At 41.2% G+C, this 16,090-nt stretch overlaps 1 protein-coding gene across 7 annotated transcripts in view; it reads right to left on the reverse strand.

Annotated features, from left to right (window-relative positions):
- Positions 1-8,451: 8,451 nt before the first annotated feature.
- The window catches only part of LOC110982955 (C-myc promoter-binding protein-like), an 84,171-nt gene continuing 76,532 nt past the window's right edge, over positions 8,452-16,090 (reverse strand). For all 7 annotated transcript variants that reach the window (XM_087136511.1, XM_087136510.1, XM_087136512.1 and 4 more), the window contains 2 exons: positions 15,210-15,382; positions 8,452-13,215 (listed from right to left, as the gene is read on the reverse strand). In XM_087136511.1, the coding sequence (XP_086992637.1) occupies positions 13,070-13,215; positions 15,210-15,382 (319 nt within the window). In that variant the 3' untranslated portion in view covers positions 8,452-13,069. The remainder of the gene's footprint in view (positions 13,216-15,209; positions 15,383-16,090) is intronic.

A 16,090-nucleotide genomic window follows, 5' to 3' on the forward strand; every position in this document is an offset into this window, starting at 1 on the left:
CGATGTTTTGAAAATCAGTGACTATTATACACAGCACAGTTTACAACTTCTCTTCAAAACATAGGGCCTACCTATTTTCGGTGGCCATATTCTTCACGCTTGGAAATTGCACATAATTACGTCTGTGGGCGGCGTTTCTTTTAGCAAACGATATCGACTTTAAAGGTACAATTTTTACTTTTTGCCCCTTGAAGAAAGCCGTATTTCAGTTCAGGTGTTTTAAAATATGCGTTTGGTTTAAACTGATTGTTCAAACAATATCTGTTTTTTCAGAATGGAGCCAATAACTGTGTTGCAAAATGTAAACAATGATACGAGCAAGTAGTTTTGTAATTTACAAGCCGATTATGGCATGTTATAGAAAAATACCAAAATTCTAAATGCACGATAAGCGGGACAATCACGACTAATTATTGTGCCGTAAACGTATATTCTAAAACTGATAATACCGTACACGGTTTTAATGATTGCAGCTCTTAATTGATTTGAGCTCAGTCAAAACGGAAGGGGGCTTAGAAAACACTATGACCAATCAGCGTCACTTGTTAGGTTGCGAACGATGACGTAAGAACCTAAAATGACGTAAGCCATTCATAAAAACAAAGACAATGTGTCGCATTTTATATCCTGCAGCGTATACTCACGCATGATAGACACGTCTACCTTGAGACATCCTTACGGCGTTCAGTAGCTGTTGGCAATTTCATGTATCTTTTTACATGACACCAACCACACCTTCTGTTGGTTTGAATGATTCTTTAACGTGCTCTGCTCTGATGTTTGAGCCCTGTCGTTTCATTTAACACGATTTTAGAGCTGTAAGTTTCTCTAAAATTAGCTTCAGTCATTCACTTAAGCGCAAATTTGAATGCAATTTTGAAAAGAAGGTCCGAGTTAAATTTAATCAAGCACAAGACCGGCCAAAACGGCAACAATATTAAAAACCAAACTCATTCAAATTCGACCAAGCCATAAGCCAAGAATATAACCGAATTCATTAATAGACAGACGGTTCTGGTGTATTAGCACTGAAGATAAATACAACAACGGCACCAAAGAAAATAAAGACATTTGGTATGACAAATTGATGTAAGGATAATTCCAGGAAGATATGCTACATAAAAATGGGTTAACTGGGTTTTTTTCGTTTTTGTTTTTGTTTTTTTTTTGCTGGATTGATTTTAAGAAGATGATATTATATAGGTTTCTCGGCAGACTTGATATTTTTTCCATGCAATTGGATTGAAGCATCGTTCAATTTCACGTGTTTCCGGACAACTGGGATTAAGTAGCGTTTCTTTGTGCCTTAATTAACGTGCATTCCATTTCATTTGTGAGCTTTTCAATTTATTTGCTGGTCACTCATTTCACCTAAACACAGAAACATTCTTGTTTGTTTTGGGGCATTCTATTTGCACACTCGATCTTCGTATTATGAGCAGAGAGTAACCTATTTCGCGGGATTTGTGTGAGAATATAGTGACACACGACCAGTTTCAACTTTCATTATTCGTTTAGATGCAAGTAATTTCAAGCTCCAAGAGCTCATTCCCAACCAAGTTTATGATGGCAAGAATATGATTAATTCATCCTTTTAGTCTGTTAACATTTTCCTGTGGGTTTATCATTCTTATTTCTTTGCCACAGTATTCCAGAGATTCTTTTTGTTTATTCATATTGTATTGTAACATCTCGATGTATAGGTCATAGATAAAGACTAATTTCTATTGCCGTTTCAATAATCCTCGTTGTATACGTTTGTCTCAAAATCGTGTAAAAATTGTAAAAATTATGGTAATAATAATAATACATAATTAAATAAATTAACGGTTTCGTTTCTTCAAACACAAAAATAGGTTTATTTGCATGATCGTTAGTTCCTTTTTTATTGACTAGTTCTCCCCCTCTTATTATTTTCCAATTATAGGGCTACATTTTGTTTGATAAGTATTTCGCACAACTCATATTTCCATGTATTTTCACTTTACGTTTTTTTTCCAGCCCCTCATTAAAAAAAATATTTTCGCGTTTGATATAAGTTCTTTGAATTTCCGTCGTAACTGTAGATCGGCATACAGCGATTTTAACTTTCAAAAATTGTATTCAAACGTATTGCTGCTTCTAATGAATAGTCGAGTTCCACATTTCCAAACGTACACCACTTCCATCTGTTAAGTCAAACGAGAAATAACAGAATTTATTGAACATTTTATGAAATTGGATGTTTTTTCACTTGCATACGCGTTAGAGCAAATTGAGTGGGTATTGTCTCAAATCGGATGCTATTTCTTCACAACTGATTATCCTTTTGACTGTGCACTCAATTTATTAACGTGGAATAATTGGCATATCACATGTAATAATGGGCATATCACATGGAATATCAAAAGTTGAAAATCGGCCCAAAACCCTATATTCACAAGAAATATGAAGCAATGGTGAAAGAATACATGTTGAAAAAAGACACCTGGAAATGACAAAGATGAAAAGTGTGGGATTTCTAATAAAAGCTCTTATTTTCATCCTTAAATTAGGTTAATTTCGTCCAGTTCTTGTGCACGTTATAATGTTAAGTGAGCCAATTCGCTAAATCGATTGCTCATAAGTAGAGGGTAAAAATCAAAGACAGAATCCCCATTTTTATCCAAGGGGGCCGCGACAAATTGAGTGACGAGTGGATGCTATTTGATCGGTGACACAATTTATTTTGTCCTTTGACCTATACTGTGCTCGATTTTTTTCTTAACCGGGTTGTTTAATACAGTCAGCAATTTCCAGGCAGGCTACTTTAACTGCAATATCCAAATTCCGATCAGATCGTGGTGTCAACATCAAGGACGTGTCTTAACACCTCAAACGGGCTACCCTTTCTGCTCATAGTTGGGACATCTTAAAAAAGCTGACGCGCTGACACCGAATTAGTTTCAATTTGGAAAAAAGTCCTGATATCGAATGCAAGTCACACTTTCGGAGCTTGTGACTGGCAACCGATTTGGAGCCGAAAATGTTGAATTATTTCATATTTCATGTTTTTCCTCTTACAATTGCTATAAAACGAAAAGGACAAATTGAATGGGAAGTTGCTTTTGCTATATGAGGAAAAAAATACGATTCAGTTATTGTTTTTCTCAAGAATGTTTACTCAGTGTTAACCTCAGACGTAAATATTTCGATAATCATCACATTAATGCATCATGACATCTGATAAGATCAACAGTGCGTAGGTCTACAGTATTTTGTTTTGAACTTATATTGAGTCAAAGAAGGGTAACCATGTTTGGATTCAAGCTGAATGCTGTGGCAGTAATTACACTTTCAAACGAGCAGTGAAGACGGGTCCCCCGGCCGCTTAAAACCAGGTTATCCACTAATTGTCAACCATTGCATGTTCAGTCTGCAGGGCCCGCTATTTGACGGCTGTTTGCCATGCAGAGAACTGATCCAGCTGGGGAATCGGGCGTGAAAACCAACTTGTCTGAGGGGGGAATTACGACAAGGTGGCCTGGTGTGGATCGTCGCGTAGCTAGCACTGCCCCCTTGCCGAGCCTCGGGGAGCCGAGGCCAGATTTACGGGCTATTAGAATTGCCGACACGTGAAGAAAACCTCCGCGGTCAAGTCCCGTGAGGTGGTAGGTGAAAATTAGATCTGAAGTGCCCGTCGCTGGACCGTGACATGATTGAAAAAAATGTATTTCCCTCCATTTTTTGCACATTGTGTCTCAAGAGACGGTTGGTTTTACAGAAGATGAGCTGAAAAATCACTGGATATAATTTGGGAAACAAGGGGAAAATTGCGTTTTTGCGTTGCACGGCCATCAGTGACTGAGGGAAGTAAGAGGAGTTTTGGGCCCATTGTCCGTGATCTGGTCTATCGAGGGAGGAAAACGCCCAGGGGATGACCGCAATCAACACATGGCGCTGTGGCTAACCGCCTCGGTGCATGCATGGACACTCACTCGGGGGAGGAAAGAGATGGCGACAAGAAAAAACGGCGCAAAAACTACGTAAAAGGCGATCGTCAAAATAACTTGATATCCGAAAATGTCAGTACAGTGTAATTACAACATCTGCCAAAAACGCACGCTACAAAATCTGCCTCTTGAACAATTCAAATAACAGTTGTGTCCGGCTCCCAAGGTAACGTACGGGCGATATCCGAGCTGTTGTGACATTATCCACAACCCTGAAATGCGATATGACACCTTATTAAGAATTGATGCGTTCTAATTTAGACTACATTAAAGAAGGAAAGAATTCGCCTTTTTGAAGTGTCGAATACAAGCGCTGGGGGGTACTACGTAGGTGCAAATAGGCCTGATGCATGTACGTGGTCCGGTTGCACGTACATTAGCCTGTCAACTTCACAGTACGACCTCAGAGAAGTAACGAAGCAGAAAGTGACAAAGATCGACTTCTGGATCTCAGAATTCCTCATCTTTGTACATGTTCTTATTTTTATCCCAGCTGAATGCGTCAGGGGTCCAGATTGTACAGTCCTTGATGACAAAGCATTAGGAACCGATGACTCCCGCAGGGTAATTGACCTAAAAGGGGAGTGCCGCTGATTGATCACATTCATGTGATCGAGTCTGGACAACGATACTGATCGCTCAATGCCCTTCCGGCAGAATATTACCAGAAATCTGCATTGATTTTCGCAAGCTCTTCCTTCACAACGCTGGCGCATTGTACTAAGATAAACGGGCACTATGCCAGGCCTGGGTGCATTTAATGTGTTTAACGTGTGCATGCCAGGAGTTTTCTGGCGTCAACTGTTTTCCGAAATAATGCTTATCTGACTGTTATGTGCTTTGCTCTACTGAATACAGGTATGACCCCATCTTGAATATGAGCAACCATTCAGTGAAATCCTTTAGCAATACTCATAGTCAAATCACGGTGCACAATTCAGCGGCAATACAGCCTACGTCCCTTTCTAATACGAAAGATCCTTTATTGCAGTTTCTCGAAATTTGAAAGTTCGAATGTTTAATACCATGGTTTCCTGATTTTAATATTTTCAGATCAGCTCTTTTAACTTCTGAAGGCCGAACGTATATACACAGTCTCTCCTGACTCAAATTTTGTCTCATATAGAGAGAAGTAGGAAAAGGGGCTCACCCCATGTATTTCTATAAAGATATTGATCAAGGAGCCGGTAACGATTGAATAATTACGTTTAAATTACATACTTCTACGAGCCGCGCATTTAGAGGCTGTATGTATTAATATTTCACTGAAAACCGCCCTTCTAAAGATTAGAATCTCATAAGGAATAATTTTACGTACGAATATCTATTGAGGTTGTGCCGTCCACCTGGGTGCAAAATCACTGTGATGAAAACAAAACAAGATTGGCCAGTGAGGTGCGTGGAACAGGTGACTGTCGCCAAGGCCACTATATTTTGTTTCGATAACGGAAGAAAATATAGCAGTGACAGCTTTCCGAAGAAACGTTGGAATTCCGAAAGACTAAACCGGCAGAGAGAGGGCTAAAATAAGTTCATGGATGTGAATGACAGAAGCTAGTCTCGTATGTGTTCGAAAGTGCCCATCTCGTCTACTATCATTTCTCGATTCTGCACAGTATGGTAACCTTGAAGTTAAATTAAGCCTGAGCGGTTTGCCTGGTCCTCTCACAACATGCACCTGAATTTTTCCACTGTTTTCACTTCTTGACGTGGATATGTCCAAAAACGCCATGGTCATTATTATTTATGTGCGTTCAGAACGAAACTGGGTCTGAGTCTATCGCCTACTCGCCCACAGTGCCGGAAAGTGATGACAAAAAGCGATAACATCGCGCAATTAATATTTTTACGTTATCCACTGAAGTGGAAACCCGTTGTGTATTATTACGGGAATAAGCGTGCTTGGCCGGTCTTGAACGTGTGTTTAAGACCGGCTCAGGAGAATGGACGCAACTAAATGCCCAAGCCGCAGGTGAGGGCATCGTGAGCGTTTGATCTCCCGAGCAAGGTCTTAAATGTTAGCTTAAGACTGGCCAAGCACATATTTATTCCCATTCATAAATATCTTTTTATTCAAAGCGTCAAAAGAAGTCAACATAATGATGGATTTCCAACGATTTTGTTCTAAAACTTTACTTTCACTTTCCCGAACACCCCCGTCCATTTTATGGTATATTCCTTTTGAAAGTTGTCCAGTAGAATTCAATTCAATGAATTTGTGCGCGCGCACACAGACTCCTGACCAATCAGACCCGAATAAACTGTCTCGTATCCATGCGCCAGCGCGCGATTTACACAGCGGGCGTAATCACTTCTCAGGTTGAGTTCGGGCGGCCTGTTCTTGACCAGAGTTTCTTGTTCTCGCCCAGAGTTTCTTGTTCTCGCGCTCGAAGGGCGGGAACACACCCGGAACAGGATCGCACACCACCTCCTCGTCAGGGTTTTACACGAACACACGAAAAAACTCGTGAGAATTTGATTTTTGAACAGCTGCAAAAAGGAAAAAAATGGTTTCCAAAGCCAGAGACAATGGAAAGTTTTGCAAAATTAACACTAGTTATTTTCCATAACAAGGAAATGAATGTTCCTGTTTAAACAGAAAGAATTCAGCCCATCAAAATATTAACTCTCAAATAACGTACATGGACGCCGCCATGTTGCAAGTTGCTTGCCACTAACTAACAGCAATAACCGGGCTGTTTGGTATCAAGCTGTTCGTGACCATTCGAGAATGAGCCGCCTGGCCGAACTCAGCCTCAGGGGGGCAATATCAAATGTTAATATGCGGTCACGTGATGCGTTCCGACCAATAGGACTAGAAAAACTGCCCCTGGTATTTACGAATGAGTATTTTGTATCATGTTAATGATTCCATAACAATGGCGGAGAAACAGACCGTGACGTCACACCCAACAAGAATGCTGAGTGACTGGAATGGTCTAAGCGCGGTAATTTTGGAGAAAACGCACACACCCATGACGTTTATCATGAGGGAGTTGAATTATCTTTCACGAGTTGACTTGGGCTTAACCTCTTCCCCACCATCTCGTTTGTTTAACACAGCACACTCGGTCACCCCCACAGACGTGTATAGCCTAATAAAATCTGGACTCGCAATGCCCTTAATCAGCTTATAGAGTCATTGAATCCACTCCCAGCCATCTTACCGAGCCGAATACAAAGCTTTCCTGGCAATGCCCGCCTTTGTTCTTCTTGATGTCAATAGAAGGGAGCCAACCCACGCATTTGTATTCGGCTCGGTAAAATGGCCGCTGGTTGGCTTCTTCTTCATACAAAGGCGTTGCAAGTCCATTTTTTTTTTATATACGTCCGTGGTCACCCCAGGCAATTAAGGGTATAGCCCCATGTGAGCTAATCGAACGCACCCACATTCTCACAACTCGAAATCAACCCCACCGTCATTACCTTGCCCTTACAATGGTTGTTGCTGTCCCTGCATTCACGTTGTCTTGTGTAGATATTCTGAATTCAATGTTCATTTTGTACTTATACGAAGACTACAGCAATGCACCCAGATGGTTCAACCATCCAAGCATTCACGTCAGTGTTGTAGTCAAGGCCACAACCTCCAAGGCCAAGACCGAGGCCTTAACCCCAAGGCCACAGCTACCAAGGCCGAGGGCAGCTATATATCCAAACAAATCAAATCGGTCACTCAAAACCAGGTCAAGATTTTGTTAGATGTATTAATTGTTTATTTTGAAGTCAAACGGCTGAATGGCAGGTTAATGATGAGAGACTTGACGAAAATGCTGGTTACATCTTAAAGACATCAGGGTCTCCAACATCTTCTAGGAAAGCCGCAACACTCATTCATGGCAAAGTGGAAGACGGGGGACCAGACTATGGTGTGGGTGAGACTGGTTCGCGAACAACAAGGTTCTAATTCTACATGTGCAGCGGCGGCCGTGCCCGTCGCACGGACATTACGGAACGTGCGCATATTACGTGATTTTGGTTCACCGAGGAAAAAAAACCACACAAAGAACCCAAGAAAAGAATGTTGCAACTTGACATGGATGACACTGCTTTTATGTTCATGTATCTTAATGAAGGTTGGTAGGCCCTAACTGTAAAAATTATAAGAAAAAATCCACATTTTTTGATTGAAAGACATGTTAAATTGTAGGGGAAATTGGGCGGCCTCGAGCCGGCCTCGATTGATTCGTCGAGGCCGGAGATCTCCGAGGCCAAGTCCAAGGCCGAGGCATCGCCCTTCAAGGCCGAGGTCAAATCTTACTGATAGACGTCGTTTAAGCGCAATTTACCCCTTTGCGTTGCTCACTGGTGCGCGGGGAGGGGGAGGGGCGGGGAAAACATCTCAGTTGACGCACTATGATCGGAGCTTCGGGCAAAAACAATATCAACTCGTTCCCGTATTTCCTCTTGCGGTCAAGCCCCTACCCCAATCCCCATCTCAATGGGAAACGAGAAAAAAAAAGCATCGAACCAAATGGAATTGAAATATTTTTGACCTTTATTTAAAGTTTTCTTAGTATTTGTCGGAAGTAGTTTGACATTATTGTTGGTTACTAATGTCACAGAGAGTTTATTTCAATTTACAAGACAAAGAGCGGGACAGTTCACATGGACAGATTCGGATACACAAACGGCTGATAACGAAGGCTACGTGACAATGAAACTTGACCAGTATAGGCATGTCAAGTATTAACACAACACTGGAGATTAATGTACATGGGTTGGTATGGGTTGATATGTCACGGAGATCATAGAAACATCGATATAATACATCAGAAATTTTGCTTTCCAAATTATGTTCATATTAAGTTACATTTGACATGGTTTTAGTAATCAGTTGTACAATGACCTCACTATACATAACAAAATGTACACATTCTGGCAGTAGGACTGGAAATAAAAATGCAAGAAATTAATTTACAGTTCCCCATGTTAGGAATTTCAGAATAATCAAAAAAACCTGTAATCACCACCACTCGGGCTGCAGTGTTTCGCATCTACGGTGGAAACAAACGGCAAGAAAAAAAATATCTGCATCCTGAACCCTCAATATACAACTAAATGAACGAAAATTATCGAATAAATTCCATTAGCATAAGTATCACAATTTAACGAAGTTCATTGTTGTAATTACAAAACATTTGAAAGGAAGATCAATGACATAAATATGTTAACATCCCTTTTTCAAAAACTGAGACTTGATCATCGCAAAATATGCGATTGGGTTTTTAGGCAAAAATGCCGAGAATAACAGGCCTGTTGTTGTCTGTGTGCAGCGTCTGCTGCGGTATTAAATAAATGAATAACGTGCCTACAGGTTTGGCGGCACAAAATGCGGACAATTTGTCAGACATGGAGACTAAATTGCACATACATATTATACGGAAATTAACTCAATGGTTACGACGCCCTATGAAGAACTTAACCGCATCACTGGAACAACGCGCCGTCACTCCCACCACACCAATATTACTGAGAAATTCATCGGGTGAGAAATTGACTTGTCGATCGGCGACCCTCCCACCCTCCACCCACCCCAATTAACTGAGGAATTGGGATCAAAACACAGCACTTTTGTAAGTGCTCCGTTTGGGATTCCTTCCATCTGTGACAAACACCAGATTACGCACGACTGTTTGCAATGTCTCGCCTTTCTATGAACACGTGGCAAAACCACTGAGCTACCGCCACGCTGTGGTGAGCCTTGGTTTGTTCCGCTGACAGGCATTGCGTCAGTGACGGTCAACGGTTGTTATGCTTCCCGTTCCACCTGTCGGAAATGACTGTATGGAACGGACAAAAGGCCCGCTAATCGCGTCACAAAAATTAACACTCGCTGTCGGTCCGTTCAAGGGCAACTTCACAATCGTAGGTGGGGGAGGTGTGCTTAACGCGAAGATCAGCTACAGCAAGGATGGGCTTCACCTACAAGTCAGGGGTATGACCGATTTTTAAAATGCTACACCAACTTTTCTTTGCCCAATTCAACCTCCTGGCTTGCCACCGCTTTCCTCAAAGGCACAAACATTCTATTTAAACCGTGGGGGAATAAGTCCAAAACGAAAACCATAAAGCAAAGCTCTTAAATATCAAAATCAAGATAGACTTCCCGTCTGGGCAAGCTTCAAAACTGACACTTGTACTTTCCATCTCTCTTCTAAAAAGGGGTCACGTTAAAAGTGTGATTTCTCACTCAACCTCCGGTGCAATAAACTCCTTGTCAATATCAAGGATAGCCGCTTCATGATCATTTTGCCGGCTTCCTTGCAACAGAGCAAATAGCATAAAAGTTAATACAACTTCTTGTACATGTATATAAACGAGTGGGTTATAAAGGACTATGGAACATTCTTGTTGGCACATTATTACTGGAAGCATTTGTATCATGACGATATGCTGATTTCGACGGGTACAAAAATGGAGTGAAAGAGAATTAAAAGGTTCGTTCAACGTCTCACAGACTGATTTTCAGAAAATATTAACAAGACCTGTGGTCGAAGAGTCCAATTTAAAATAATGTAACACACGCAGAACGTGCTATTGAAAACTGATATGCTATATGCACTCATTACGGCGTGCTCAGTATGTTCTGTGCTCACTTTGTTCCGGTCCTTTCACTTTAAAATAAAAAAAATAAATGTTTGAGCTTCTGATGATAAAACACACCAAAAAAACCCAATAAACTGGAGAACACACGGTTTCTCAAATTAAAAACATCCCCTTCAATACACAGCTCGTAATATGCGCTTGCATGGGTCAATTGAAAAACAATGGAGTTCCTCAAGTTTGTTTAGAATGGCGAGTTTCTCATTCTATTCATGTTGGCCTTATGTTACCTCACGACTGACCGCTTTCACAGCTTACAGCATTTCCTACCATCTAGTCAATCTCTAGTCAATCGTCAACCCTTATCAATACTGTCGTCCACCCCCGCTAACTCCCAACTCCCGTCTCCCTCCCGAGTCCACGTTTGGGGGAATGTCCCATCTCATCAGCTCGTCCCAGAAATCTTAGGTCAACCAGTAGGCGTCGAGTGAGAGTTACAGGTAGCTTCTTACTCCCCCAACCCCCCCCGCACCTTCCACCATCCCCTCCCTGGAGCTGACATCGCACCTGCTTCGGGTTGTTTCTTAATTGATTAGCGCGTCACTGCCAGTTTTGATTATCGGGATAATTCGCGGCACATCGGTTTCCACGCAGGCTCCAAAAGTTTGCAAATTGAAAATGACACCAACACGCTCGCAGTATAGCCAGCATATTTGGCTTTTGTCTGAAGTATTTTTTTAAAACTATTCAGAGTAATATTTTTCTTAGAAAGTGTGGATTTTTTATCTTATAGTAATGGAGAAATTTATTTATAGTAATGAAGAAATAAAAAGATAACACAAATTAACCCGGATGTGGAAAAATATTCTTCTTTTGATAAAAGCACACCCTGCAATAAAACAGAAAAATTTTGGTAAAAGTTACCAGAAGATATTTCCGATTCGATATCAGGAAAAAGAGCATAACAAAAAATAACAATTGATATAAAGATGAACAAATATCATGCAACTCTCGATTGAATTAAAGATTTATCTCATATACAAAACTCTGTATCTTGGGGATTCCAGTTATGTATTCCACAGGCATCATATACAGAGAAAACAAGTAAATATTTGTACATAAAAGGGGAAAACCCTACAAATTCACAGGAATTGGCCCTCAGCCATGTGGCGCTTTCTTCTACCACCAATCATCCAATCAAAATGTAGTATCAATCACAGTCCACACGGCACAGCCAATCACACACAAGGTAACATGCTGAGCCGTGTCAAGGACCCAAGGGCCACATAGCCCAGCCTGCATTTTTGCACACCTTACACTCGAAGCATTTGAAATGAATCCAAGTAGTTTTTTTTTTTTACTCTTTCTTATTCCAGCCCCAAAAAGTGGCATGACTGGAATAGGTTTGCAGGGGGGCACCTGGGCGCCCTCATTCCATAGAGGGGGGCACTCAATGGATTCGGTGATTTCGGTCACAGTCAAAGCTCTGACTAAGGCTTTCTTGGGGGGGGGGTGTCAGGCCTCAAGCATAGGGATGGAGTGGGGCCAGCCCCCTCCCCCATTACACCGCTGATGCTGGACGTGAACATATCATCACATTATAATAGGCACAATTTACTCTCTGATTAAATTAATTTGGCTTTCTTACTTGAACGAGCAGTATAAAAGCAGCATGCCCTTTCAGGAAAAGGAAAACTACTCCTGTTGAGAGCCGTGATGTGAAAAAGAAATTCTTTACGAATTAAGTGCTTGCACATCCCCTGTTACTCGTATTTGAAATCGTTGTGCAGCCTCCCATAAGGGAACAACTGGAAGTAAACGTAAGGGACTCTATCACGTGACAGCGACAATCTGCTTTGATCCTCTTCACAGGCAAAATACATTAAGATGAACTGAAAATCAGCACCGACTATAGAGGAAACTCATACATGCACGTGTAGCACGTTCCACTGGAGGAAAAAACCTCCTTGTCTTCAACAAAGTCCCAAGAAATTCCCAATCTTTGACAATCAGCTTTAAAGCATCATGCAGTGTAACCGCCCGGGGCTCTAGTCTGAACCTGTCAAGGAAGAAGTCTACCAAGAAACCATCAGCATAAACCTCAAGGCCAGAATTCGTTCCGTGCTTTAACACTGAGGAATTCCATTTCAATTTCTTCTGGAGTGTGAATATGGCAAGCAGATAAAGCTAATCAACCAGGAACGGCCCAAAGGAACCAGTCATTCTTCTTTTTTGACACGTTTTTAGATCTGCCTGTTGGGGGAAATCCCAATATTGATAAATTTTAAAGTGTCTACGGGTTTCAGCATGGACAGCTAATGATGTTCCTTCATCTTATTACAAAAACTCTGGATGTGTTGTTTCAATTTCTTTTTCTCTTGTGGAATTCAATTAAATGTGGAAACAGTACAATCAATAATACTACAAAAGGATCTTAAAGCCCGGCGTTACTACAAGCCAAAGCGGTTTTCATCAAAGTGTAACAACCTCTTTCCGAAGATTTCATCCAGAGAGGTAACGCTCTCCTTATGGCGTCAGCATTTCGTCACTCGCTACAGTAACAGGTCCCCAAACGCCTTCCTGCACATCTGGACCGACAAGGGGGGCGGTTTGTCATCAGTGATGAGCAGCTTGCCGAAGGGCCCGTTCTCTTTCTCCAGCTTGTAGAAGGCCTGGCGATACTGCTGGTCGAAGGCATCTGTCAAGATTGGGGGGAAAACAGATAAATCAATCTTAGAAGGCACGTCATTTCAAACAGAGGTGAAGAAAAAAATTCAACATCCTATTGTAGCATCCTCAGGTGCAATGCATCGGGACAAGGCCGAAAGTGTTTTGAATAAAAAATCTGAAAGAAAGTGGTGTAAGAGTGTTTTTGTTTTGTTTTGTTTATTTATTTTATATGACGACTTACCATGTTTATCTAAAGCAAAAAACTCACTGGATACTGCTAAATTCATCATTTTTGTCAACTTCAAGCCTTCCCATGACACATTCCTGCTCCAACCTTCAAAGTCACGAGCATGTTTGTAGTGCAATTCTTGGTATTAACCATTTTTCAGTTGCAATCAGAGGCCATAACTGCCATGACACAAGAACATTCAGAGGACATTCGAACACATATACTGTGTCATTGAATTGTGACAGGCCTTGAATCAAAACCTCCTCGTCATATCGCTTCTGATTACGCTCACTGCTCGTCAAAATCAGCCTGGTCTTCACACATGCACAGTCACGTAGGAAACAAGATTGACTGGGGCGCCAAAGGGTGCATTTTTAATGAATGTCCGATGTTAGTTCAGTGGAGCCTTGTTCTGTTTAAGCCACCTCCTTCTGCAAGTCCCAACCTTGAAAGGTTTCAGTTTTGCGCCTCTATTTCAAAAAGGTGTGAAATCTCTGGCGAATGTGAGACCGATAACTTAGGCTGTGAATGACCATGTGTGTTTCAGATGCTTAAATGCATGCATGAACAGAGGAAATCAAAATGAAATTCCGTATTGTAGCATTAGACTCCCCCTCAATCCTTCTGTCCGAAAATATTTACAATAATCCAGAGTACATGAGAGAAACATAGATATCATCTGTATCTTGACGTCCACCTCCAATCTAACCATTAACCAGCCATTTATGAAAGCATTAAAAAACTGAAATGGAAACATTTCAATATGCTTTAACCTTGACCCACTGGGGCCATTTTACTAGGGCACATCCTCAATCCTCCAAAATCTTCCAATTGCCCAACTTCAAAAACTGCATTCATCCTCAATCCTCCAAACTCCTCCATTTTTTGGCTTATGCACAAAATGAAAGAAACCTGAATCCTCAATCCTACAAAATCCTCCATGGTCCTGCTTTGTTTTTTTGGGAGGAGGGGCTTTTTTGTTTCTTGGGGGAGGGGAAGGGTTTGGCACATCAGGTTGGTTGCTGGGCTGAAGCTGTTTTTTTGAGGAGTTGGCTAACGGCTTTACTTTTGCATAAACATAGCAGACACGTGCCTTTGTTTTAACACACTGCAGTTGAGAAATTGTGTAATTTATGACCAGCAGCAGTGAACAATGGAACACACTGCCCTTGGATGCATGTATATTATAAACAGTATAATGTGTGACCATAAGCACCACTACTATTTGACTGATTTTTAGTACTTCAATCAGCATTCAAACTCAATCCTCCAAAATCCTCCAGCTTTTAAATCAGCATGCGTCAATCCTCTGAAATCCTCTATCCTTTAAAACACTATTCATCCTCAATCCTCCAAAATCCTCCATGCTTCAATCACCATTCATCCTCAATCCTCCAAAATCCTCCAATGTTCCAATCATCATTCATCCTGAGTCCTCTGAAATCCTCCAAAACCACTCAGAGGATTTCAGAGGATTTGAGGTGGGTAAGGGTTATCTTTAGAAAAATAAATCAATCAATTTTACTGACATCGTAATGTTTGGAAAACTTTTTTTGGTCCTTTTTCTGCTTTTCGTCCCTTTTTCCTTGCCCAAAGGGCAGCATCACAAGGCAGGGTCCCAGGGAGCCGAGTGGTCTCAGGAAAGCTTTGCGGGCCCCATAAGCAGAGGTTATCCATGAGTCTTGAACGTCAATACCAACAGGTACCGGTACATTGAGCAGCCAATACCACTATGCACAGTGAACCTTACGCACATAGCATTGTAGGGACTTGGAGCATTTGGATGAGCCTACCTTGATCAATGTTCTCTCGGCCTAGGGCCACAAAGGACAAAAAGAGAAGTTCCCGATAAATACTGCGTCTGGCCGCCGTGTTCTCCCCGAGCTTCTTGAACTCTTCCAGCAGGAGAATGATTGGCTGATACACGTTGTTGTAACGGATGTACTTGACCAGCTGAATCATGAACCTACAACACAATACACAGACAGATATTGGGTTTTAGAAAACAATTTCAATTTCCGTTATTGATCTCAGCTTCTGCAGGAACTTGTATGAGCTGTAAGAAATAAACTGTTTTAAACCCCATGTGCATGTATGAGTTTGTAATGCAGAGCCAATTTCAGGGAGTTACAAGGCACAAATTCATGATGAAATAAATTAAGTCATGATGCCTATGACTTGAATACATGTAAGGCTTGCAACTTTATTCAATATAAACGTAATTAATGATAGATTTTTTGAAGGCTTGTGAAAAAAAGAGCCTTCGGGGGAAAACACGGAGTATACAATAATGTTATAATACACGTCGGCCAGGGCAAAAGTCTAAAATTAAATAACATCTCCCTGGCACAAATCCATTCTTGATAATACAAACTTGTTCTTAGTCAAATTTGCACTTTTGGAGTTTTAATCTTCCAGGCTGTGTTTTCTGCGAAACAGCTCTGCAAGGTTGAACTTTTTGGACAATGTCAAAGAGCACCTAAGGAGAAAATATCTGTAATTGCTAAAGCACAAATATCAGGTGAGAACCAGTGAAAACAATATGCATCATAAACAATTTTAGCTGGTGACCTATTTATTGCTAACCAAATTTTTGTCTCCTTAGCAATTTTCCAAGTTGGCCTCAGGTCTCAATACTATGCGTTGCCTACTTGCATTTCGGACCTTACACTTT

The sequence above is a fragment of the Acanthaster planci genome, linkage group LG05, assembly GCF_054643075.1.
Source record: "Acanthaster planci isolate LZ-2023a linkage group LG05, COTS_SCS, whole genome shotgun sequence".
NCBI classification, from domain to species: domain Eukaryota; kingdom Metazoa; phylum Echinodermata; class Asteroidea; order Valvatida; family Acanthasteridae; genus Acanthaster; species Acanthaster planci.